Below are 25,722 nucleotides of genomic sequence, written 5' to 3' on the forward strand. Positions count from 1 at the left end.
AATAAGGTCCCCCCTGAGCCCTCTTTTCTTCAGGGTAAACACCCCCAGCTGCCTCAGCTGCTCCTCACAGGACTTGTGCTCCAGACTCTTCCCCAGCTCCGTTGCCCTTCTCTGGTCTTCCTCCAGCACCTCAATGTCTGTCCTGGAGTGAAGGACTCAGAACAGAGCACAGGGTTTGAGGTGTGACATCACCAGTGCTGAGTACAGGGAACAATCCCTGCCCTGGTCCTGCTGGCCACACTCTTGCTGGTACAGGCCAGGTGCCATTGGCCTTCTTGGCCACCTGGGCACACCCTGGCTCGTGTTCAGTCACTGTCACAGCACCCCCAGGTCCTTGTCCTGTGGGCAGCTTTCCAGCCACTCTGCCCCAGTCTGTGGCACTGCCTGGGGTTGTTGTGACCCAAGGACAGGACCCAGCACTGGGCCTTGTTGAACCTCACACCATTGGCCTCAGCCCATGATCCAGCCTGTGCAGACCCCTCTGCAGAGCCTGCCTCCCCTCCAGCAGATCTGGCCCAGCTTGGTGTCATCTGCAAAGTGACTGAGACTGCACTCAATCCCCCCATCCAGGTCACTCATGAAAGTATTGAACAGAACTGGCCCCACTACTGAGCCCTGGGGAACACCACTGGTGACTGGGCACCAGCTGGATGTAACTCCATCCACCACCAGTCTCTGAGCCCAGCCATACAGACAGTTTTTTACCCAGCGAAGAGGGTACCTGTCTAAGCCATGGACTATTACTGTAGTTCCCTGGGTCCTCCTTCTGACCCTGCTGGTACGAGCATCACACTGGCCAACTTCCAGTCTTCTGGGACCTGCTCAGTTAGCCAGGACTGATGCTACCTGATGGAGATCAGGTTGTTGAGCGCTTCTGCCAGCTCCCTCAGTGCCCTTGAATGAATCCCATGCAATCCCATAGACTTCTGAGTGTCTAATTGGCTCAATACTTCATTGTGTATTGCAGAAGATCTATTCTGCTCCCTGCACCCCAGCTCAGGGGGCTGGTTGCCCTGAGGATAAGAGTCTTACTGTTAAATACTGAGGCAAAGAAGACAATTAAGTACCTCAGCCTTTTCCTCATCCTTGATGACAATGTTCCTTTTCACATCCAGTAAAGCATGGAGACTTTCCTTGGCTTTTCCTTAGTTTTTAATGTATTTATAAAAACACTTTCTATTAGCTTTCACAGCAGTAGCCAAATTGAGTTCTAGGAGAAACTGGTTAGGAGAAACAGCATCCATGATAAAAAAAAAAATTCGGACTTGCAAGGGATTTACTAGATCACAGTTATTTCTAGAGACTGAGCAGTTATTCTGTAGTCAAATGAGAGGAGGTTTGTTTATCTGACAATGGCATCAAATAATAAAGAGTATGAACTGTCCTTTTTCGGTTATCATGGTACCGGTGCTGTATACGTGAAAGGTACAGTACTGTGATAACTGAAGAATGGTGGTGCCATCACATGAGAGCTAAAAATTACCTAACTGCTCTTCTCTACTCCTGATACCTTGGAAACAACATTCATCAGATTTTGAGGGGAAGACAGGGAAGTGTCCCATTGCACAAAGGGGAAGTAATCCCCTGTAAAGTAAGTATTCCTGTGGAAGGTTTCAGAAGAGTAGATATTAGTGTATGAAGTGCACAGTTAAGTATATGAGACAATCCAATCACTTGTCATTGTGAGTTTTTTTTTAAATTTTTTACCCTTCTTTTGTTCTGTGAAAATCAAGCAAATGCACTAGTTTATTTTGTAAGCAGGCTGAGTTCAAGTTGGTGGGTCGTCACTTCCAAGCTATGTGTATGCAGCAGGGATAAAGGTCAGGAGTACATATACTGAAGCAGCACATTGTAAAAATCTATGATTCTGTGAGAATCTGTGACTCATCAGTCCTGTGAGGCTCTGTTCAGATAGAATGCAGCTTTTTATGTAGCACCCCTATGCCCTCAACTGGGGCTGCTTATAAAGGACTGGTAAATTTGGCTCCCAAGCAACTCATTGGATACACAAGCTTATGAAGTAAATTGCAGTATTGTCATGTTCCATGTCCTTGTCCCATCTTTTCTCTCAGAGCTGTGACATCTCTGCATTTAACACTTCAACCCCACAGAATCTGAAGTTATTTAAAAGCTATGTTATGCTACATTGGCTTCCCTATCCAGCATAATATAGCATGAATGTGACAGTTCAGGTGGCTGCTGAGAGCATGGGAACAAAATGCTTTTGAATATGTCCACTAGAATGAGGAAATTTCTTATTTTGATGGGAGACATTCATTGCCTCAACTACCAATGGGGAGTGGAAGGGCAGTCAGCATCATGAGCAGGGCTGTCCTGAGTGGCAGTGGGGCTACCAGTCTGCATGACCATCAGCTATCCACATTACCCCTTTCTTAGCATCCATATTTCACAGAAGGAAGTGCCTTTCTGCCAAGCTGAGCTTAAAATCAAATGCAGGGTTCTAGTCATGCCACTAACTCACAAAGGTCAGTGTGACAAGACAGACCTATCTGCATGCAGGTGGATTGGCATGAGCCAGGGGTATGTGAAGGACAGCAGCAGCCTGAGTGCCCCAATCCATGGCTTTGCAAGGGTTTAGGGGCTTCAGGAGGTGGTGTTAGGTGGCTCTGCCCAGCCAATCCGACACTTCCAGTTGCTCCTCTGACTGTGGATGCTCAGCCCCAGCTCCTCAGTCTGTCTCCTGCTGGGAAGGTCTCTGGCAGGACTCAGGAGAGCAGTGCTGGGGCTACCAGTGCTACCTCAGGGCATCAGGGCAACAGAACCAAGAATGCACTGCTAGAGCACAGGTCTTCTCTCACACTGGTCTGTTAGTTGTTTGCTTTGCCCAAAATGTAAAGTTCTTGTTTACTTTTTGGTAATTCTTAGCAGGCTTTGGGAAAAAGACAGCACTAAGATAAACAGGTCTTTTACTCTTGTTGTTGTTGGCTGTAAGTTCTCCAGTGTGGCTCATGTAGCTGTCCCTGCACCTAAGGAGCAGCTCTGTTCAGTTGCTGCCTTGTTCTTGCCTGAACACACAGTGTAAATTTTCAGCAAAATAAACCTTCTTTGTAGCTTTCACCCCCTCCCTTAGTCCTCCAGCCTGTGCCTGTGTGGTTGGTGCAGCCTGCACTTTTGAGGTGCCCAGCCAGGCTAACCTCAGAGCTAATACAAGCCTGCTTTCTGTCATATACCCCTACCTTCCCACCTCCTTCTCTTCTATTTTCAGGGCTCGTACCACTTGTGCTTCCACTGCTACAAGACAAAGCTGGCCTTTTCCTGCTTCTGCATTCTCCCCTGATGTCCCCAGGCAGCCTCCCTTTTGCTCGCACTCCAGTGAGCCTTACCCATGTACACGAGGGCTGATATTTTTCTCTCTGCCTTTATTCAAAGCTGAGAAGAGGCAGAGATGCAGGGTAGCCCACCTATGTGCAAAGAGGTAGAGACTGAACTGATCTCACCAACATGTTGCAGTTTCCTGATCACTTTTTAGGATTTTTCCCTGAGTCTCTGGCTCCACAGGGTCTCTGGCATTTTTAGTTTATTCTGTGCCCTCCTTGCAGTTCAGCATGCCACTCCTGCTGTTTTGGGCTTGGCTGCTTTCTTGTCACGCTGCCAGAGCCTGTGAGGGGACCCAGCTAGGGAGAAGGCTGATGTAGAGCTTGTTGTCTGTCAGCTTTACTGAAGCATTTGTGCCAGCATATGCCCATTTGCCTACTATAGCTGCAACCAGAAACCTTGCAGTTGGGGAGGCATGGAAGAAAAGGTGCTTTTCAGTTCTTCCTTTCAACTGTTAGTCCGTTTGAGAGATGGGAGTGCTGGTGTCTGTGCTGAGATGAGCACAGTCCAGGAAGGTGCAGGAGAAAGTAAACATAGCTTTGGGAGCAATGTTCCTACATTCAGCCTTGCAGAGCTATTTAGCAGATTGCCTCAGAGATAAGATCATCCCAAGCACACACCAGTATAGGTAAAGCAGCCTCTCTTTTTCCAGCTCCTGCCATTTTCCTCCTTTCCTGTGCATGTATCTGAGTGCAGGAGCAGCAGCATGCCCAGCTGAAGTGTATAAAGCGATTTTGCTCCTGCAATTTTCCTTTTATTCCTTCACAATTTCTGTGAATAGGAGCTGCCAAGAGGCTTTCAGGGGCCTCATGATGTCACAGTGGGGATAGGCTTAGGCTTTTGGTCTTCTTCTCGTTTTGTGGGTACTTACTCTGATTTGTTGTAGTGATATATGTGTAATTAGCTTGCAATTATGCTTTCAGCATGTAGAGCAGACAAGCCAATGTGTGAACTGGATATCCACATTCCCTTTCTTTAAACTAAGAAAAGCACATACCAATTACTGGAAGAGATTAAGTCTTAGTTCAAAACTGCAGACTTGCTGGTGGTCATGACTGGAAGAGTCCAAACTTCTGTCAGGAGCAATTACAAATTTTCTTTTGTAGTCTTTTGGTGCAATTGCATGTTCCCTCTTTTGGAGAAGGCAGTAAAAATGTTTTCTTGGATGTTTTTGGTTTTTTTCCTTCTTAATAGTTTTTGTGTTACTCACCCTGCAGTCAGTGTTTCTTTAGGATCAGTGTGATTGTTTAGTTTCTTCTTGCCTTCTTGTCTGAAATGATGAAAGGAATTTTTTTTTTTCTGAAAATGATAAAACAGGAAGAATTCTGAATCTGAATGTAGTTCCAATGAAACATTTAACTGAGAAGTGGAGAAGTCAGTAATCAGTCAGAAATCAAACATATGTTTTAGGACCTCTCATCTAGTATGCACCCAGTTTTTTGGCTATCCCTGTTTGTTTTATTTCTGCTTTAAACATTGGGCAGTGGAAAGGATCACAGGTTGGTATGGGGTTGATATATAGCCCTGATGAAGAATCAGCATCAGGAGTTAATGATCTTGCCTGGCAACATTTCTCTCCTTTCTTTCTTCTTCCCTCACCATTTTGTCTTGCTGTATTACTAGCCGTTCCTCTCTCTGCTTACACAGAGAGCGCAGAGATTTCAGTAGGGGTCACTAGCTTCTTCTACAACACAAGTGAGAACAGTGTTTGGAGCTTGTAGCCCTGTTTCTCTGTTTGTACTAAGCAATATTTTCGTATTTCATTCATCATGCTTATTGCTGGAATCTGTGCTAATACATAATGCTATTGGACTTTCTGTTTTATTTCTTAAACTGTATTATTTTCTCTCATTCAGAATTGAGTTTCTACGACACCTCAGAAGCTTCTTCCAGATCATGTTTAAAATTGAAACAAAGACTGCTGAGGAAGAGCACATGGGCGGGGAGAAAGTCTTAATGACATGTGTTGGCATTGGATTTTCCAACCTCAGTAAGACTATAAGATAAAAAACATCTACAGACTTCACGGAAGACAGAAAATGCTGCAAAGATCTAATAAAACCTACCCATCTCTGTACTTAGTCTGGCACAGGAAGACCTGTGATGATTGCAGTGCAGGGGTACCCAAGCTCTCACTGCATGTAAACAGTAAACCTGACTTTGCTCTGTTTAGATCTGTGCTATTTATAAGTGCAATGCCAGTATTCTGTGCTGTTTGAAGTGGCTCTCTGGAGTCTCAGCTGACTTGGGACTCTTTGCACTGTATTCCACTGAATGGGACACAAGTGCCTCATGTCACTGTGCTCTCAAGCCTTAATGAGATGAATGCTCTGGTTTTATGTATTTACTGATTTCACTGGTAGCTTTTTCTGAAAGGTTTAGATAGAAAAAAAAAACAAAATTGACCAAAACAAGCTTTGTATTGCAAAACAAATGATCACAATGGAAATATTAGATTCTTGAGGTAATTGCAGAGATTTTTGAAATGAAATTTAATACCTTTACTTTAATTTAATGAAAATTAAAGTAAAGGTATGACCGCAATTCTTTGTTTATACACTGCATGTATGTAAAATTTGTCAGATGCTGCACTCCTGTTTACATTCACTAAATTCACAGACTCACAAAATAGTCTGAGTGGGAAAGCATCCAGAAGGATCACAGAGTCCAACTCTTAAAGTGAATGGCTTGTACAGGGATGAAACCCATGACCTTGGCATTATTAGCGCCATGCTTTAACCAGCTGAGCTCATCTCAGAGTTGGAGTTTCACAGGAAGAATAAAATACCTGCCTTTTACTTCTCCTAGTGTTAGAATACTGCAGAAGAGATCCTGGCCTATACTAATTTATTTTAGTCTCTTTCTCAAAGATGAGCACGGGAGGAGAAGCCTCCATGGTAGCTTTTGACTTACCATATCTTTTCTTTTTGGGTTGTTTGGCATGCCGTACATGTGGTTCACAGTTGTGAGTAGTAGCAAAAAAAGCTGTAGGCTTTGAGAAACAAAAATATATTCATTTCCACCATCATATTTTGTGCCTCCCTTTTTAAGTGCCAATAATGCTGTTTGGGCTCTATGCTTGGATTGACAGATGCAAAAAAATTTCTACAATGTTGTAAATATTTACCCATGAGTGTTTCTGGTAGATTCCAGGCAAACCTGTTGAAGTTAATGCTGAACTCCTCACACAAGGGAAGAAACTTATATTTGAATTTAGACTATACTTCATGTGTCTGGAGAAAAATAAAACTGTCTCAAAAGCTGGTATATAGAGAGAGCAGGTACTAGTGACTGTGTTAAAATGATTTTTCAAACTTTATCTGATGCCACTGTAAACTGGGCATTACCTCTGTAGTATGAAGAATATATATTGGACCCAAAAAGGACTTTTGACGGAGGTTCAATGTTTGTTTAGTGTTCGGTTAACTTTTGCAGGCCGTGTGAGTAATTTTTTACTGTACTTTGTTCTTGTTGCAATCTGTCAGACATGATTTGAAAAAATAAAGTATTTTTTTTCCTAAATGAGGTTTTATTTCCCTTTAAAGCAAAACAGACAACGACTGGAGAAAAAAAAAAAAAAAAAGCCTGGAAGTCTTTCCTGAGGCCTTCATAACATAAATGTCTATCTTGAACTGATATATCAAATAAACAGCTTTAGGAGTTGCCAGAGATGGAGAAAGGGAAAGGGTGAAGCCATTCTTATATTTTACTAGCTTTCCAAAATTTGACTTGCAACTAAGGAACTCCTAAATAAAACAATAGAAAATGAAATAAAATAACTTGACTATATTCTTTTACATTTCAAGTTAGAAAAAGGTATGTAGGCCTGAAAGAATTTACCTTGCTCCCCTCTGTCACTATGTAATGAAAAAAATAGAAACTTTATGAAAAATAATTACCCAAAATACAAGGTGCCACTGATCCAAAAGGTGAAGTGTACAAACTAAGATTAAAAGCCACTAGAATAACAATATAAGGCTTACCTTAATTAAAGATTCAAGTTTGTGCCACAGCTCCAATTTCCAAAATTTGCTTAAATAAAAATTTGTAAGTGTTGTCACAACTTCAAAAATGAAAAGCTTTATTATTTTTAAGCTTATCTATAAAGCTGTGATTTTTTTCCAAATGTTCTAGTTGCATCAGGCCTAAAGACAGCAACAAGTTGCCCAAGCAGCAGATTCTTCAGCAATAATTGTCACACCATTACCTGAATATAACCTCAGTGTTAAAATTGGACTGGTAAGTCTTAGCCATGCTGGAAATTGCATAGCTGTACAGCACAACACTTGCTGCAACTCTGAATTTGCTTGTTGTTTTACAGAGAAAAAGAAAGGTATATGAAACTAATATGTTTTTCCAGAACAGTCACTCTTTGGAGAAATATTAACAATTCCAGAGGAAGTTTTAGATAAGAGCTTTCTTAAAATTATTTGGCCTTCGTATTCTGGGACAAGTACTTATTAGAAGGAAATCCTGCAGATAAAAGCTGTTCGTTTATTGGCAAAACAGCAATTGATGTCTGTTTTGGTGGCCTGATCACACAAGGAAGTAAGATAATTTTAGAGCTGGACAGAGGAAATTAATTTTTGGTGAAAAAATTTCATAGTGTTGGTAGCCACAGACTTTATGGTAAAGATGATAGTTACTAGGACACACATCTTTCATCTCAGTCCACCCATAGCAGAGTAATACTCAGGTAACTTCAATTTGAAGTGATTAGCTGTACATGAGTAATCCTGTACTCTTTGAACAACCCATCAGTAATTTAATTAATCCCTTTGGGTGAATAGCTCTGATCACAGAATCAGAATGGTTTCAGTTGGAAGAGACCTTGCAGATCATCTAGTTCCACCATCCCCCAACCAGGTGCTCAAAGTCCCATTCACTCTGGCCTTGAACACTTCCAGGTTTTGGACATCCACATCTACACTGGGCAACCTGTTAGAGCAGGTCACCACCCTCACAGTAAGAAATTTCTTCCTAATAGCTTATCTAAACATACCCACTTTCAGTTTAAAGCCATCATCACTTGTTCTGTCACTACATGCCCTTTTAAAAAATTCCTTTCCAGTCTTCCTTTAGGTTCCATTAGGTACTGACTTGAAGGTGCTATAAGGTCTCCACAGAGTCTACTCCAGGCTGTACAAACCCAACTTTCTCAGCCTGTCCTCATAAAGAGGAGAGGTGCTCCCACCCTCAGGTCCTTACTGTGGGCCTCTTCTGGACTTGCTCCAAGAGGTCCAGGTCATATGTTGGGGTCCACAGAGCTGGATGCAGCACTGCAGGTGCAGTCCCATGACAGTGGCAGTCACAGTGGTGACGTGAAAAGTATTTGTAAAATATGCCTTTACCTTGCATCTCCTGCCAATTTTGTAATACCTGTTGTCAAACCTTCATCTATGATGCTATGATTGCAGTTTGACTGCACTTTCTGTGGTTATGTCAGAAAATTTATGGATAACTTGTGGAGTAGAAGAGATTATATTGGAAGCAAAATTGTTTAATTCCAATCCAGTGCACTTTACCAAAGGCATATGGCTAGAAGCCAGTGCAATAACTGTCTGGGGAAGCACACAAGTAGGTAAGTTAGTGAGACCAAAACAGTAAGTACATGGCTGTCTTGGGTAATGTTTTCAAAATGGTGGTTTTTTACTGCCAAAGCATATATACTTTTTCTCTTCTTCCTCTTCCCCATGAGTGATACGGATTTTGTTTCAGTCCACAGAGGCATAATTCTCTGCTCGTAAATTCTGACATTCACTTCCCTGTTTCTCAGTCATACTCTTAAGACAGAAACCAAAGGCAAAAAAAAAAAAAAAAAAAAAAAAAAAAAAAAAAAAAAAAAAAAAAAAAAAAAAACAAACCCAATACAAGAACCAGTTTTCAGGGTGCATAATTTTGTACAGGAGTTAATTTCCCTATTGTTTCTTTTCTCCATGCCTTCATTTTTTATGTCCACTGATGTATATCCACTTCTATTTAATCTGGCTTCTAAGGAGTCCCAAGTGAGACACACAACTGTGTCAGGGCAACTCTAAACAAATTAAAAATGTGGAAGGAGCATCTTTGGCAGTTACTGCTTAGGTCTTGGAAAGCTGTATCTTAAAAGAGCATTCATTATGAGGTATATAATGTCTTTCTTGTGCCTGATCTCTGAGCAATACTGACAAGCTCTGAAAAACACCTTTAACCTGTTGTCAGTGAGAACAGGGAAGAGAGTGTGTGGGCTGGACTGTGTGGTGATGGCATTGGATGAGTAACAGAAGTAACTCATGCACTGTTTCACAGCATCACAATATCCAAATAGCATTTGGACTAGATATAAACTGAGTTGTGACATTGTTACAAGCAGAACTATTAGGATGATTTGTAGTAAATCACAAGCAATAGATGTCAGGTGTTAGTGCTAATCTCTTTCCTGGAACAGTAAGATTACGTATATGCACTAAGAAGAGTGCCCAAAGCTGTATCCTCCGTGTATTAGAGAGTATAGAAATACTCTGTGTGTGTATGTAGCAATAAGGAGACCCACAGTGGAAACCCGGTTTAAAGTGGTATTGGTCAAGTGTGTAGCCACAAGAAAAGAAAGGCCAAAATAAACTCTTTACACGAGGGTGGACAGTGGCTGAGTGCCCATGGAAATGAAGTAGCAACTGCTCTGCACAGCTGAGCACACAGAGGTAGGCTGTATCTTTGCACATTCGTCCTCATGCTGTACGTCTGACACATAGCTACTCCCTCTCCAGTACCAGTTTGGCCAAGCTCCTTCCCTGGCAGCGTCTGCTGTGCTGTTCATACAACAAACATCAGTATTCCTTCAACAGTGGGCCCATGGTGAAAAGCTGTAGGGCCTTGTGGAGACTGATCCATCTGAGGTATCTGGTGCTTAACTATGGATGAGCTAGTAGGATTAAGGGCTTGATTCCAGTGATCATCACTACATGTCAATGACACATCCCATTTTACAAAATTCAACAGGCTTGGGAGGGCACCCATGTTTGCAGGATGCGTCAGAAGTTACACATTTAAGAACAAATGCTTTACCCCTTCTCACTGCTGCCACCTTGTTCCTTGAAAATGATTTAAACCTTTTTTCAATCCTAAACTGTCTCCGAGGATAAGAAAACAACTGCTTCAGCAAAGTTTTGCATAAACATAGATACATTTTTAGAATTTTTTATTAATGTGGATATATTCTGTAAGTTAAGACTATGGTTCTGAATGGTCATTCCTCAGCACTCAGCATTTATCAGCATAAATAGTTTTCTTTTTCTGTCTGGAAATACAGCTTTCATTCTGTGTAATGTACTAAACATCTGCAAGATACATCTAGATCAAAATATGCATGAGTTTTGATAATTTACTTTTTTTTTTTAACATCCTGAAAGTGGGGGAAAAAAGAAGAAAATGTCTGCCATACTGGTTTGTTTGTGTGCCAGCATTCAGAAGGTGCCTGAAGCAATAAGACTTCCTGAGAGACTCATAAAAGTATTTATATTTAGAAACATATCTAAACATTCAGAATGTGACTAGGAAAGAATTGCTACTACAGAATGTTTCTGAGCATTGGTTGTAAAAAATCTACTTAATAATTCACGCCACAAGTATATTATCCACTATTTTCATTTGATTTTTGGGAAATAAGTGATCTACATAATATATTTTCAAAGAACACATCTGCAGTGGATCAGGGCTAAATAAGACAGACTAGGAAATGGTAGTTCTGTTTCTCTTGGAAATGTGTTTGTCAAAAAATACTGTTTCTTCACCCTTCACTGTTAATGTCAGCAGCAAGTTTTGCCTTGAAACTGTGTCAAGGTCTTGCTCCAGATTTCTCTACACAATGATGTATGGATTCAAAGTGAAGAACTGTTTTGAAAGATGTGGCTTTTTCCATGCTATGAAGAGGATCTTAGAAGAACAAGCTATTAGAGAAGGCACAGGCTTCTTAACAGTTTCTTACTCCATAAGAGGGTGAGGAGGGCCAGCCTAATGCACCCCTACCAGAGGCTGGATGTGGCAGCTGCCTAAAAAGGTTTTCTTCATTTTAGTTTAAAGTACAAATAAAGAATGAACATCTGTTTCAGTTTGCAGAGTTAATGAGCATTGTTAGCAGATATTTTTAAAACTTGAATTTTACAGTAAGAAGCAAAAAGAGAGTATAACTAACACTCAAGGACAAGGATATTGCAGAATCCTATTACCCTTCTTTTCCCTTTTCAGTCTCACAAGTTTGCACAGAAAAGAGCAATTTTTGTCAGAAATTGTTGAATTGCTATTGAGACATTGTAAGGAAAATATAAGAAATTACCAAAATTGTCACTTGCCTGACAGACACATGGAGTGAAAACTTAATCATATTTATGCTCATGGCATTTTCTTCACTGAATCACTTTCAAAGAAAGCTGCTCTGAAAGAACTTGTCTGAAACTTCTCTTTTCACACCTTTCCAGATTTCAGTGAAGTCTCTCACTGATTTCCTCTGCCTTATGTTTTCTCCAGACAATAACAATGCTACTAATTAATATATTATTTGAATTGCTATCGCCAATAATAGGCATATAAATTAAAAAGGTACATTGTTTGTATTACATGTAATGTAATTCTTGGCTTCAAGCATTTTTATCCTCTGTTCCAAATTCTGCGTTTTGAAGAACTGCTTTTGTGCCAGTGGTAGAAAAGAATGAAGTGACTCATTTGTATCCCACAGGGAGCTGGACTAGAAAATATCAAGATTCATGGAACCTCAGGTCTGTGCAAATATTTGCCTCACTCTATGATGGCTATAAGCTTCTTTGGGCTCTAAAAGCCTGAATCCCCTGGGTTATTTTTGGTCCTTTTTTAAATGTAGTTTTTGGTTTGAGGGTGGTGGTTGTTTGTTTTTGTGAAGTTTGTGCTTTTTCTTTTTTGTTGTTACGGAATTTGGTTTATTTTGTCTACCTCTAAAGACTAAATTCTGCCAGTTCTACTTGAGAAAGATTTCCATTGTGGTTTATCCCTTTCTTCACTGATCTCTTCTCACTTTGTTAAATCCATGGTGTTTGCTCTGTAGTACAAGATGGAAGAACAATTCCTACCATGCTGCAGTGGGGCTCTGAGTTGCTACATCATTTAATTTCTCTGTTTCCTGTATGTACACAGAATCCTCTGCAGGCTGTCCCCCTGGCCACTCACCCAGACAGCTTCCTCTCTTTTTTCCACTAGTCACTGATCTTCCTCACTACAGGGACTTTCATCCAGGGTTTCTGAAATGGAAGAGTGAAGAGACAGATTGGATTTCTTCTAACTAAATCTGCCCTAAAAGTTCCAGCTGTGGAAACAAAGCATTGTCCTCATCTTTTCCATCTCAGAAGTCTCCTTGAAGGCTTGCCATCTTGAAAAGTAATGTTCTTTTGGCTGAATCCTCTGAGTTTTAAAGTGGAGCAAGAAAGGAAACTAAACCTATCACTCAAAATCAACGTTTCTTGCTGACTGGCACTAACATGTATGGGCTGCTTTAAAACTGGTGGAATATTATGCTACTAAATGGACAATGAGCACATCCTTATAAAGTCCTAAGTCTCTGAATCGTACAAGATAAAATCCTGATATAAAGTTCCAGTCCTATGAGTTGAAAGACTTTATTTTTTTAGGATCTTCTGTTAAGGAAGCCAACCTAATGTGTTTGCTTATCAATACTGTGGGGGTTTCTGTTGTTAACTTTCCACTGGTGAAAACCCTTACATTTCATCATGTAAGGTGTCTACCATTGCTACTGCAAAGACTATTTCCAGCACAAAGACAAGGTTAGCTTAAGAGAAGGAGCTTTGAGGACTAGATACTACTTTTTATCTTCTTGCTTTTCAATGAAACAGTCTGGGGAATAAAAGTCACAAAGACATAGAAGCACACATGTAACTAATGTAAATGTGCTACTGCTTCAATTATCTGTTAATATTTAAAATGTTTAAAACTATTTTAAAATATTGTTCTTTATCCCACTAGCATTCCATAGGGAATTAAAAAAAAATCCCAACCCTTGGCAGCACTAGCTCATATAACAAATCAAGAAACACAGAAGCTAAGCATAGTACTTCAGCAGTTGTATCTCACTCACCATTCTCATGACAATCTACTCCTGGCGTTACTGCAGCTACTAGCCAAATATTAAACTTAAATAGCTCTCTGTGTGGGGCTTGTTAGTTTCACTTTTGAGAGTAAGCAGAACAGTGGCAGTTCCAAGTAAAAGCTGTTCCCTTTGCAATCTTTTCAATTTGCTTCCTCTGCCATTTACTGAATGGTAACCTCTCCACAGATCAGAAGAATATTTATTTCTGTTGCCTGCTGCAGCATCTCTTAAGCACAAACTAGCTCCTGTTGTCACAATTTCTGGTAACCAAAAATATCTGTCTGGGTTTTTTGGTAGCTCTAGGCTTTCCGTCTGTGGCTGACTCAATTCTGTAGCAGCAGAGGAAGCAGAATAGAAGACATTCAAAACCAGGAGGGCTGGACACCTGTGACTCATCTCAGAGAACTGGGTTTCCTCCACAGGTCTAGCTGTGTTGAAGGCAGTGCCAAGGCTGCAGGGTACTCTTGCAGCTTCTCTGATCTTGGGAATGCCAGATTAAACATTGTTTGGCATTGGGCGAAAACCACGACAAATTTCCTTCATTTCTGTGGATGAGAACTAGTTCTACCCTTTGAAGTAATTAGATAAACAAATCCAATTGCTTTGGTCCTTCACATGAAAGGTATCTTGGCATTGACACAGCCTGAAGCTACTCCCTGGAAGGATCAAGTTAACTCCTGTTTCTGCCTGAGGTACAACTACCTTGACAATATCTTTTATAACCTAAGCTTTGAGGAAGCTTAATGGCAAGTGATATGTATTCTTTGCCCTAGTGAGAGCTCTTGTGCTTTATTTTGTATGTGTGCCTCAGTGTCAGGGAATACTTACTGGAATGGCTTATCTAAAAATCTTCCTCCTCCAAGAAAAGGAGTTAATGGAAGCTATTTCTAGATCCTGAAATGCTCTCCTGGAAAGCTCCAATACGTAGTTTATTTCCATTACACTATAAAGAGTGAAACAAAAATCAATGGTTTAAAATTTAATAGTTGCTGGGTATTTTTTTTTAGTATAGGAAATTAAAAGAGATTAATTTGATTTATTGTTTTAATTACAAAGAAAGATCTTTAACTGATCTGACTGCAATTCAATAATAAGGGAGGAGGAGTGATTTAACATGGATTTGATCTTGCTTGTACCAATGTAACTACAAAGCAATAGTGAAAATCAGTAGTAGTTAAGGGTTAAGTTAAGTAGTTAAATTATATAGAGCCTGATCTCACTATTAATTAATGAAAGCTGTGTTACCAAAGAAGTGGCACATGGGACAGGCTTCTCTTTTAGAATTGCCTCTTAGCAGGTTTGCAGAGATCCATAGCAGGGTATCTTTTTGAATCCAGACTAGGAATTTACGTATTTGTGAAAATCATATACTCCTGCTAGTTTTAACTGAAATTGGCTAAAAGATTCAAAATCAAAACAGTTATGCTAAAGATAACTAATAATTTATTTTTAACATAAAATATTTTAATGTTACAGTTTTGCCAGTGTGCATATTTGATACCAACATTGATACCTAGCTTTCTCCTGAAGTAACTTTTTCAGAAATATTGATAAAGCAAAGGGTCTCATATCTATTTTCATTTGAGCAACAATTACTTAGCACATTTGAAGAATCAGGAGACTACATATTTTTATAATTATATTTCAGACCAGAATAAGTTTCTGATCTTAAACTCTGCTCAGCCTTTCCAGGACTGTGAATCAAAACACAATTTGCTGCTACTGCATACTTTCAATCGGAAGTAAAACTGAGTAGAAATAAAAGCGAAATTCAGTGTCTTTGCTTCATTGTAAAATATTAAGATGAGAATACCATGTGGAAAAAAATAACTACAAACAAAATTTTCACTTTGAGTTTACTGTAAGCAGTTTAGAGACTTCTAGAATCAGTTCATTAAAGTTCCTTGTTTGTGTATTTGAGTGTGTGTATTAAAGTTTCTTGCTCTTACAGAGCAAGTTTGGGTTTGAAAAGACATTAAAAGTCATCTAGTTCTAATGCCCCTGTCATAGGTAGCAACATCTTTCACAACACTAGGATGCACAGAGTCCCATCCAACCTGACCTTAAACCCTTCCAGGGATGGACCATCTGCAGTTCCTTTGGGAAACCTGTTCCAGCACCTCAGTATTCTCATGGTAAAGAATTTCTTCTTAACATCTAATCTAAACCTACATTCTTCAGTTTAAAGCCACTTTGTCCTGTCACTACATGGCCATGTAAAAACTCTCCCTCCAGTCTTCCTGTAAGACTCCTTTACAGGAAGGTTGCTAAAACTGGAAGGCTGCTATAAAGTCTCCCTGAAGACTTCTCCCTGAAGCCTTCTCTCCTCCATGCTAAATTCAAGAACCCTCATTCAGGTCTCTGGTGATTGACGTGAGTACAGTAGGCAGTTAGGAAAATGTGCAAGATACACTTGGTTCAGTTTTGTGACATTGATTTCTGTATTGCATCCAAGTGGCTTAGTAATTGTATCTTAAATGTGTTTCAGAATGAAAAATAAATAATTAAAAATATCATAAAAGTTGAGCTCTCAAGTGAGGAAATTCAAAAACTTCAACAGTTGGCCTTAACAGAATTTTTGTTACCCCATTATGTTGTCTTTTGTCCTATTAATTTCCAGCTATATTGCACGCATATCCTGTTACACTACAGCAGATTAAATTACACAACAGATTAAATAACCCACACACACAAAAAAAAAAAAAAAAAAAAAAAAAAAAAAAAAAAAAAAAAATCAACAGGATGAAACACTACTGATGGAAATGAATTTACATAAACATTAACTTTTGAGGCTTCCTGGCTTTCAGATAGATAACTGCTGCCAAACAAGATCAGGAAGGTTAACTTTCCATAATAATGCATGGTAAAAGAACATGGACAGAGCTGCACAGTCCATTGCATTTAAAATCAGATATATAATTATATATATAATTATATATATAAAATCAGTACATAATTAACATCTAGAAATATTAATTCTAAAAATCCATAACAGATGTTCTCGTCTAAATCTCCATTCATGTCTTGAGACATAAGAAAAAATTCTAATACAGGTACACATGTGAAAACACTATGGAAAGAATAATCTTACTTTCCACAAATTAATGCCAGGTAATTATGTTGTGAACACTGTACACAATGAAGTCCTGAGAGTCCTGATGAGAAGGTATTCACGTGAACGGGGCTGAAAACCTCTAATTATGCATTAGAATATTTCTGGTCAATTTCTGAGTCCCTTTAAATGTCTGGAAACTCCAGGAATGAATAGAGAAATACTAGTTTGTGTATATGAGGGAAGCAGGCTGTTTCCCATATTTAACTAAGGCAAGGAAGGCTTAGGTGATTTTGCTTTGATTTTTCAAAGTAATGGACCCCAGTCCCTCCAAAATATGTTTTGAGAGGTTTTCAATCTAGTAGACTTCCCTATGCCCATGGGATTTTCAAAGAAAATTTCTTTGTCGTAAGTTATTTTCCTAGTGATAGGTAGACCTGGGAAGGCATTTAATTTATCTTAATTATGAACAGGAATACATTTTGTAAATCTGTAGAACCAAGAACCTTTTAAATTCAGTGGAGGGTTGATCTGGCTGGATACCGGGTGTCCACCAAAGCTACTCTAACACTGTCCTGTGAAACTGGACGTGGGAGAGAAAAATATAGTGAAAGGTTCACAATTTGAGATAAAGTCAGCGAGAGGTCACAAACCAGTTACCATCTCAGACTGAATTTGGTCATTAGCTGAATTTATTACCAAAGTAAAACAAACCTTAGAAACTTTCCTCCACCTCTCCTCCTTCCTAGCTCTATTTCCTCCTGCAGTGGTGCAGGCAGAAGTGGAATGGGCTTTATGGTCAGTTTATCACATGCTTTTTTTTCTCCCAGTACTCAGGGAGAGAAGTCTTTCCTGTGCTCCAGCATGGGGTGCCCCCCACAGGAGACAGTCCCCTATTAATTTCTCCAGTGTGAGCTCAATCTCACAGGCGACAACAGTTCTCCATGAACTGCTGCAATGTGTGTCACTCTTCCACAGGTGCAAACCATCAGGCACAGCCTGCTTCACCATGAGATTTCACAGGGTCACAAGACTACCAGGAAACCTGCTCCAGTGTGGGCTCCTCTCTCCCTGAGTCTGCAGATCCCTGCCAGGACCTGCTCCAGCACAGGCCTCCCATGGGGTCACAGCCTCTTTTGGGCATCCACCTGCTCTGGTGTGGGTCTCCATCACAGGCTGCAGGTGGATCTCTGCATCTATGTGGCCCTCCATGGGCTGCAAGAGCATAGCTGCCTCACCATGGGCTGCACCATGGATTTCAGGAGAATCCCAGCTGCAGTGTCTGGAGCACCTCATCCCTCTCCTGACTCTCTGCAGAGGTCTTCTTCTTAGGTATACTCCCTCTGCTCTTCTCTGGCTGCAATTACATCCGCTCAGTAACTTTTTTCCTTCTTAAATATCTTATCAAAAGGCATTACCACAATTTCTGATTGGCCCAGCCTCAGCCAGCAGCATGACCATCTTGAAGATGTCTGACACTGGCTCTACTAGGCATGGAAGAAGGTTCCAGCACAATCTGACAGAAGCCAGTAGCTCCCCCACTACCAAAACCTGGCCATGCAAACCCAAGACAAATTTGCATGTTATTGTATTTAGATACTGTTGCCCTGCATTTTCTTGTTTTCAAGTGTTTGAATCTTTGCAGCCTGATTCTCACACTGTTTCATGTAAACATTATGTATTTTTAGAAATTATCTTGTGTTTTGCATAGTTCTTCTCTGAGAGGAGAACTTGATTGATGGTCAGAATGACCAATGGGTCATGAAGTTGTAACCTTCTTTGGCCAATCCTGGCCTTCTGTAAAAAGTGTATATAAGTTGATGAAGTCAGAAAAATAAAGAAGCTTTCCATGTCTGACCTGCTGCTGCTTGCTGTCCTCTGTGTGGGTCTGCACCCACATCACAATTTGTGACCCCTCTGTGTGAGGTGGTCACAAGATGCCACTTAAGCACAGAAGATATCCTGCTTTAAAGGTGAAAGGGAAAACAAAGCAAAACAGAACCTATGCAAGCAAAAGTTGATTAGGAAACAAACTGTTATTTGATGGAGACCTGGCATACTGATGGACTCCTGAAGCCATCACTAGGACTTCTGACAGCAAAACCACTAACAAACACTGCAAGCTGAGTCTTCAGTGTGTATGCTTGACAGTTCTCCTTCAGCCTCAGGCTGCAGTTTTATTAGTTTTATTTTATTTCATTCTGTTAACAGATTTGGAGTAGAAATTCAGATATACTGACTCTTTTCCTCATTCTGTGGTACTAGTATACCTAAATGGTTACTAGGCAAAAAAGTCACAGAGTGTCAGTAAATTTGTGGTTCCCTGTAATATAATTTATACCAAGCCATTTCCTGTCAGTGCATTGCATTTCAAAAATTCATTTTGAAGAACTACAGTTAAACTAAATGCTTGCACTTACTTGCCTGTCTGCTTTTTCCAGCTACAAAACTGTTGGCTGCACACTAGCTTTTATCCTCTAATAAGAGAAAAGCACATGTTCCTTAAAAGGAAATCCCATGCCGCTGCTCCATTGTGACTCAACTAACTTGGCAAGAAATTAATTTACTCCATTTCCATATCAGATCCACACCAACCTGTGCTGAGCCACATGGATGGGAGTGTTCAAAGGATTGCAACATTTAATAGAACCACAAACAGTATGGAGATCAGTGCAGGCCTTACTACTCACGTGAGGCAATTGGCTTCATTAAACAGTAAATAAGCAAATGATTTAATCTTTATTTGCAGAAAACCTATCAGAAACTATTGAAATTCATGCAACTGGAACAATTCAATTTTAAAGGTGCAGATGAAAATCTCTTGCACTACATGTGGTTGACCTGTGCATATGCTACTAATATGGGTAAGAAATATAGTAATACTGCTATGCAGCCCTTTTTAATCCAAGATTTAATGCTACTGGACATCTGACACACCCATCCCTCATACAAACAAAGAATCTGCCATGCAGAGTACTATTCCTGATCACTGTGGGCTACAAAGCAGGCTTCTCTGTCTTGTCTTTGTATCACTTATCCTGCTCCTGGAAACTTCTGGGAAAGGAAATAGGGCAGTTTTGGACACACAGGGAGCATTATCTGATTCCATTCCTCTGGTTTATAGAAGCCACAGTTCTGCATTAGTCCCTGTAGTCCCTGAGTGCTTTTTACTTGCTCAGCAATTGAACTAATGCCTATTCTTGTAAGGCTTTTTTTCCATGTTTTGGGTTTTTAATTTTTTTCCCTATGGGATTGTTATGTAATGCAGTATTTTGTATCTGATCAAGAACACAGTGGGCTGTTGGAAAAGTAGCTAACAAAGTGCATCTTCTACCAGGAGCAGCAGTGAGGGTACAATTTAGTGTCTCGAGAAGTATCTTTTTCATTCTTAGGTATATGCTCCAAAAGCTGTCTTTGCAGAAGTGCATTACAGAAGGTATTTTTAGGTACTTTCTACAGTCTCTAAGAGGAACAGGTACTAAATGGATGTCTGGAAGGGAACAATCTTGTGCTTGCTGTTGGGGCCCTCAAAGCCAAGAGATGTCTTCTTTTCCTAAGTTATATTTTGCCAAAGCAGATGAATTAGAAGCGTGTCCTTTCGCAAGCCAAGTCATAGACAAACCTGTGTTTACAGGTGCTTTTTCTTCAATTCTCCTCCAGGAAGGAGGTAATCACTCATAAAACTTCAGGAAATAGGTTTCAGAGAATGACTACAAAAAATAAAAACATTTCCTTTAGGACTGTTCTTTGTGCCATATATTTAAAGGAAAAGCATGGCTTTTTAACCAAAATATGTTTTTCTCCAAGGCAGGGACTACTACACTAAAGTAGAAAAAAAGTGAAATACATGCAGTCTGACTTCACAGATTTGACTAAAATAAGTAATTGTGTTGTGATTTGTAAAGGTTTTGGAAATAATTCCCTACTTCTGAACAGAAAATATGCTTTGATTTTAATTTCAGCTGAAAATGATAAATCAAAGGACAACTATGAGATTTTTTGAAGGAACTACTACAGAATTATTTCTGTAATTTTCAGCTTTTTGAACATGACAATGAAACAAAGTCTATTTCCTGGCTAGCACACTAATCTCAGAATTTGGAACACAGAAGTAATCAAGGAAGTAAAACTATGCTTTTTACACAGATGGCAAGTTTTTGTTTTGAAAAGCAAGCTAAATTTGAAGCTGCTCCACGTCCTGTAGAAATAATGTTTTGTGCATAATTAGTGGTATATTTGTCCATCGTTTGGGAATACGCTTACTAAATTTGTTATTTAACATCCTTGGTTTTGGATTCTGTGGTTATGCCTCTGTTACTACACCCCACACACGAGGGTATTCACACAGCGTGAATATGCAAAATGAAGTGTGTGAAGAGTACGGAGATAAATGTACTTCAACTCCCTGCCACAGGTGGACACTTGTGTCCAAGCCTATTAACATGCAAATGCATGGACACTGTGATCATTTAGCAAGGAAAAAGGGAAGGGAGGAGGGGGGTGTGCTTGAATGGTATTTAGATGCAAACCTGAGACATTCACAGTTTTTGAGTGCAGATACCTACCTTTTAAAGGATTTGTTGAAAATTGTAGTAGCAAGAACTCTGATGAAAGTAATGAACAATGTGAACAGACTAATGAAAAAGGATATTTCATAGGACAATACTGGGTTTTGCTATGTTATACTAAAGCATGTTTGATTATAATAGAAGACAAACAAGAATGCCAGGCATCATTAGATACACTATAATGTTTGGAGTCCTAACACAGATTGGACTTTCAAAATCAAAGCAAGTGATGGTGTGCTTTATCACTCCAGAGGCTGAGAAATTTTGCAGGTCCAACTACACCTGACCCTGACGAACTACTGAAACTTAACAAGGATTTGTCTTCTATTTCAGTGAATTCTTTGTATTTGCAGGAGTCTGTCCACAGAAATCTTGATAAGCAGAGTCTTAGGTTATGCAGTGAGCACAACCAATGAAGTACACTACTCTCCTTCTCTCTTGAGTTGCCTGAATATCAGTGGCATGTTAGGTAATTATTTTTGGGAGGTATCAGAATTTTTTATTTTGGAGTTTCTTTCCTATCTCTGCTTGGAAGACGTTTCCAGTGTCACTGCATCATGTTTGTGTTTTCCACACTGTAAACTGAGAAGAGACTTTAAACAGGAAAAGGAAATTATTAGAGGATGCAGTACCACAGAAACTTTCTTTGAGATAAAAGACTAGATATTATAGAAGAAAACATACTGTAATTGACTTTCTTTCAAAATCACCAGGTATTTTTTATACTGCACATTCAATAAAAACAAAGCAATGCACCCACTGATACAATTTCTAGTTTCTGAAATGGCCTAGATTTTGTGATATGATCTTACAGGACATGACACCTGTGAAATGATGTTATAGCACATGGGCATACTCTTCTGTACAGAGCAAAAAACCACACATCACATCATAGAAACGACAGTGACATGACAAAGTAAGATTGTTCTTAAAGAATTACATTTTGACAGTACCAAACTGCTAGCTGACATGTAACAGCCTGCTTTGAAAGCATGCATGTCATCAGCGTGAGCCTGTTAGCAGTCTGAGACTCATCATCCATCAAACTTTTACACGGCTTTTTTACAGGGCTTCCCTGTCCCAACTTGTGTTTTTCCTTTGTCTAACAGACAATCCAGTTCCTGAGCTTTCAGGTGAGGATCCAAGGTTTACTTGGCACGGACAAGAAAATAACAAACTCATCACACAGGAAGTGACAGAAAAGTGTGCATTTCAGAAGTCAGAGCTGTGCAGTAAATCGGAGGAGGTGGGACAGAACTAGCGCGCGCACACACACACTTGGCTTTAAAAAACAACCGTACATTTTTTCTTTGGCCCAGCTAACATACTTTTACTCCTCTGCAGCCAGACCGCAGCAAAGACGCGCTGCTTGTTTACCACGGCTGAACAAGGCGGGATCTGCCCCTCACACTCGCTGGTCCCATGCCCTTTGCCTCGCCGTGTCCAGCTTTCACCTCAGCGGGCGGCGGAGGCGGGGGGAGACAAGAGGCCCGAGCTGCGCGCTCCGGCCGGGGAGCGGCGGGGGGACAAACAAACACCAGCGCCCCGGGGGGGACACAAACAAACACCAGCGCCCCGGGGGGGACACAAACAAACACCAGCGCCCCGGCGGGGGGACAAACACACACCAGCGCCCCGGCGGGGGGACAAACACACACCAGCGCCCCGGCGGGGGACAAACAAACACCAGCGCCCCGGCGGCGGCTCCGCTTCTCCCGCCGACAACCCCCCGGTGCCCTCTCCAGTGCCGACGGAGCTCTACAGAGCTCCAGACGAGTTTCGCTCACTCTCCCAAGCACACATGTGACTCTTGGGGGTGGTACCGTGCCGGGCCAGGCGCTGGGACTCGATGTGCCCCCCTGCCCTTTCCAGCTCGGAGCGCGCCGTGATTCTGTGACGAGGGGCTGCCGCCCCCACGGGAGAGCAGCGCTGCCCCTGCCCCGCGGCCGCTCGGTGTCCCCGCGGGCCGAGGGACGCCCGGCCCCGCCCGGCACGGCCAGCCCCGGCGGAGCTGAGCGGAGCGGAACGGAGAGAGCCCGGTTGGGCCCGCTCTGCCCGCCCGCAGCCGCGCGATGACGTGAGCGGAGGGAGCGCCGCCCCGCCGGGGGAGCGGCCAGAGCGCGGGTCGGCGCGGAGCTGCCGCCGCGTCCCCGCCCGCGCCGCCGTGCATGGGGAGCGAGCGAGCGGGCGGGACGCTGCCTGCGCTCCGCGCTGCGCCGCCGCCGCCGTGAGTGGGGCCGGGGGGCCGGGGGGCCGGGGGGGCCGGGGGGGCCGGGGGGGCGGCTGCTCCGCCGCGCTCCGTCCCGCGGGCGGGGGCTCCGGCGGGCTGCGGCGGGCGGGCGCTGGGGCGGGCGGGTCTGCCGCCGGGCTGTGAGCGGGGCACCGAGCCGGCTTCCTCCCCCTCCGTAAACAGGGCTCGGGGGGCGGGCCGGGCCGACCTGGGCGGCGGGGAAGCTGAAGTGTGTCTGCCGCGCCTCGTCGGTGGAGGTGCTGTGTGTTCGGGAGAACTTCCTCGCCAATACTTATTTGTGCTGTTAAAAAAAAAAAAAAAAAAAAAAATCTCTTCGCAGAAGGAAGAGGGCAAACAGCCACGAAAAAACACATTTGTGTTTTTTCTCTATATGTCTGTTGAATTTGCTTCTGCGTGGGAAATGTTCCGTTAGGTGTGGGTTGTGAATTAATAGATTAATTGATTAATTTGATTAATTTTCACAAGATTTTTTAAAAAATAATTTCAGATAAATCTTCCTCAGTTTTGGGTTGGTTTTGTTGTTGTTGTTTGTTGGTTTTGTTTGGTTTGGGGATTTTTTGCATCTGAAGTCTAATTAGAACCTGACTGTGGTATTGTCTTCAAATTTCTCGCTTCTGCAGTCAGTGACAGGTGAGAAAATAACACCTTCCTTTGGTTATTCACAAATTGTTTTATGCTGAGAATTGTTGACTCTATTCCTTGTGGTTGCTGGATAGACAGGAACTTAATTGGGAAGATTGTACTGGCTATTAACAGTTTTGAGTGTAATTTTGCACTTGATATTATTTGCTTCATGATCAGTGTTTGTGTACATCTTAGCTCTGTAAAGCTTATCGATTTAGCATCTACTTCTTCATTTGCTCTATTGCTAGTTAAATGTAATGTGTATGTAACTAGGTGAGAGAAGTATTTCTTAAGTTTCTATTTTATGGAAAATCAGTATTGACAGAAGATTATAGAGAGATTCTGTGGGCACTTAAAGGTATTTTGGATCTGTTTTATAGATTACCTTTCTTTTCCTTTCGTGCATCTCAGTCTTCTTCATAACTGATATAGTGCTAATAGCACCATAGTGATGTTCTGTGGGCATGCCCATTTTTCTTCCATTTTTAGGGTTTGGGGCAGTAATTTGAGGATTCAGTAGGAATACAGTAGCCACTACTGTCCTCCGCTTGATGGGAATACATCCAGAGGGACTTACATAACATAAATCTAAAACAATCTAAATTAAACAACTTCAGGGATTCTCAGCAGTGGTGTACTTTCCAGAGAAATCTAAATTCGGCCTGTTTACAGATTTTCATTTTTTGTAAGTGCCAACAACAGCAGCATGGGGAAGGGGTATTTGCTGTGGGAGAGGAAGCTGTAATGAGCAAGAAGTAGATGGAATGCAAAAAATGGTCCAACATCCTTGTTGGTCGAATCAGACTGACTGGAACTGCTGAATGGAAAATGAAAGGAAGCTGCTACTGCTTTTTACTTGTAGTTGTTCAAAGCGATGATTAGGCTAATAAAAACTTGAAATCTCTGTAGAATAACCATTTCCAAGCTGTGTGGGGCATGTTATGCGTGACCACAGAATAGTGTTAAGTGAATGTTTCTGCCGTGTGGTACTAGCAGTGGCATCATCTTTCTGAAATTACGAGAAAAGCAATTGCTGAATGAGGTTGTTGCTTTGCCATTGGTCTCTTTTTCTCTCAGCTTTGGGTCAGTTTTACAGTTTTACCTCTTGTAAACAAAAAGCTAACTGATGATGTTTGCAGTTACAAGAAATAACCTGAGCTCTCATCTGAAAAAGGAAAATAAAATTCAGAAATGTAGTAGTATTAAACAGAGACAGTAATTAAATGGTATTCATTATGAATAGAGGAATATCAAAAGTTTAAAAACTTGCAATTAAGAAGCAGTTAACAGAATTGACCATGCAACAGTAAAACAAGTATTTGTTCTGAAAAAATGATGTTCTAAAAAGCGTCCCCCCCAAAAAAAACTGGCAGAAGGCAACCAAAATCTGGTGGCTTTTTTTAGAAAAGTAACTGGAACATTAAGTAGGAGGTTGAACTAGATGACCTCCTGCAGTGCCTTTCAACCCAAACTGTCCTATCCTAGTGCTCTTGTTCTGTTACAGGTTAGCATTTTTCTTGTAACACACCTGCTACTTTTTACCTAGGCTTGCATGCACGAGTTACAACTGTCATTAGGCAAGTACCAGTTGTATCTTCTCATTTGAAATAATATAGCTGCTGTTTCAAAGCCTCTGACCCTGGCTGTGCACTGATTTTGGTGGATTTTTATGTGTTCATATGTCTCGTGGGGTTCTCAGTGTGAGCCCAGTAAGATGACTAATATGAGTAATGCTAGCATGATCTAAGTCAACGTTTGAGCTCGTGCTTACGTTCGTATTTCT

The 25,722-nt window shown here is 41.2% G+C and overlaps 2 protein-coding genes across 7 annotated transcripts in view; both read left to right on the forward strand.

Moving 5' to 3' along the window:
• The window catches only part of RCL1 (RNA terminal phosphate cyclase like 1), a gene marked incomplete at its 5' end in the record, with an annotated part of 33,021 nt that extends 25,871 nt beyond the window's left edge, over positions 1-7,150 (forward strand). For 4 of the 5 annotated variants that reach the window (XM_083884454.1, XM_083884452.1, XM_083884455.1 and 1 more), the window contains one exon: positions 5,193-7,148. In XM_083884454.1, the coding sequence (XP_083740580.1) occupies positions 5,193-5,343 (151 nt within the window). In that variant the 3' untranslated portion in view covers positions 5,344-7,148. Of the gene's footprint in view, positions 1-5,192 lie in introns of all 5 variants that reach the window. The other variant, XM_083884451.1, reaches the window with a different exon arrangement.
• Positions 7,151-23,237: 16,087 nt separating this feature from the next.
• Positions 23,238-25,722, forward strand: part of JAK2 (Janus kinase 2) — an 87,616-nt gene continuing 85,131 nt past the window's right edge. The window contains exon 1 of one of the 2 annotated variants that reach the window (XM_083883566.1): positions 23,238-23,291. The gene's annotated coding sequence lies outside the window, so the exon portion shown is untranslated. The remainder of the gene's footprint in view (positions 23,292-25,722) is intronic. The other variant, XM_083883568.1, reaches the window with a different exon arrangement.

The sequence above is a fragment of the Zosterops lateralis genome (genome assembly GCF_965231275.1).
Source record: "Zosterops lateralis genome assembly, chromosome: Z".
Taxonomy (NCBI): domain Eukaryota; kingdom Metazoa; phylum Chordata; class Aves; order Passeriformes; family Zosteropidae; genus Zosterops; species Zosterops lateralis.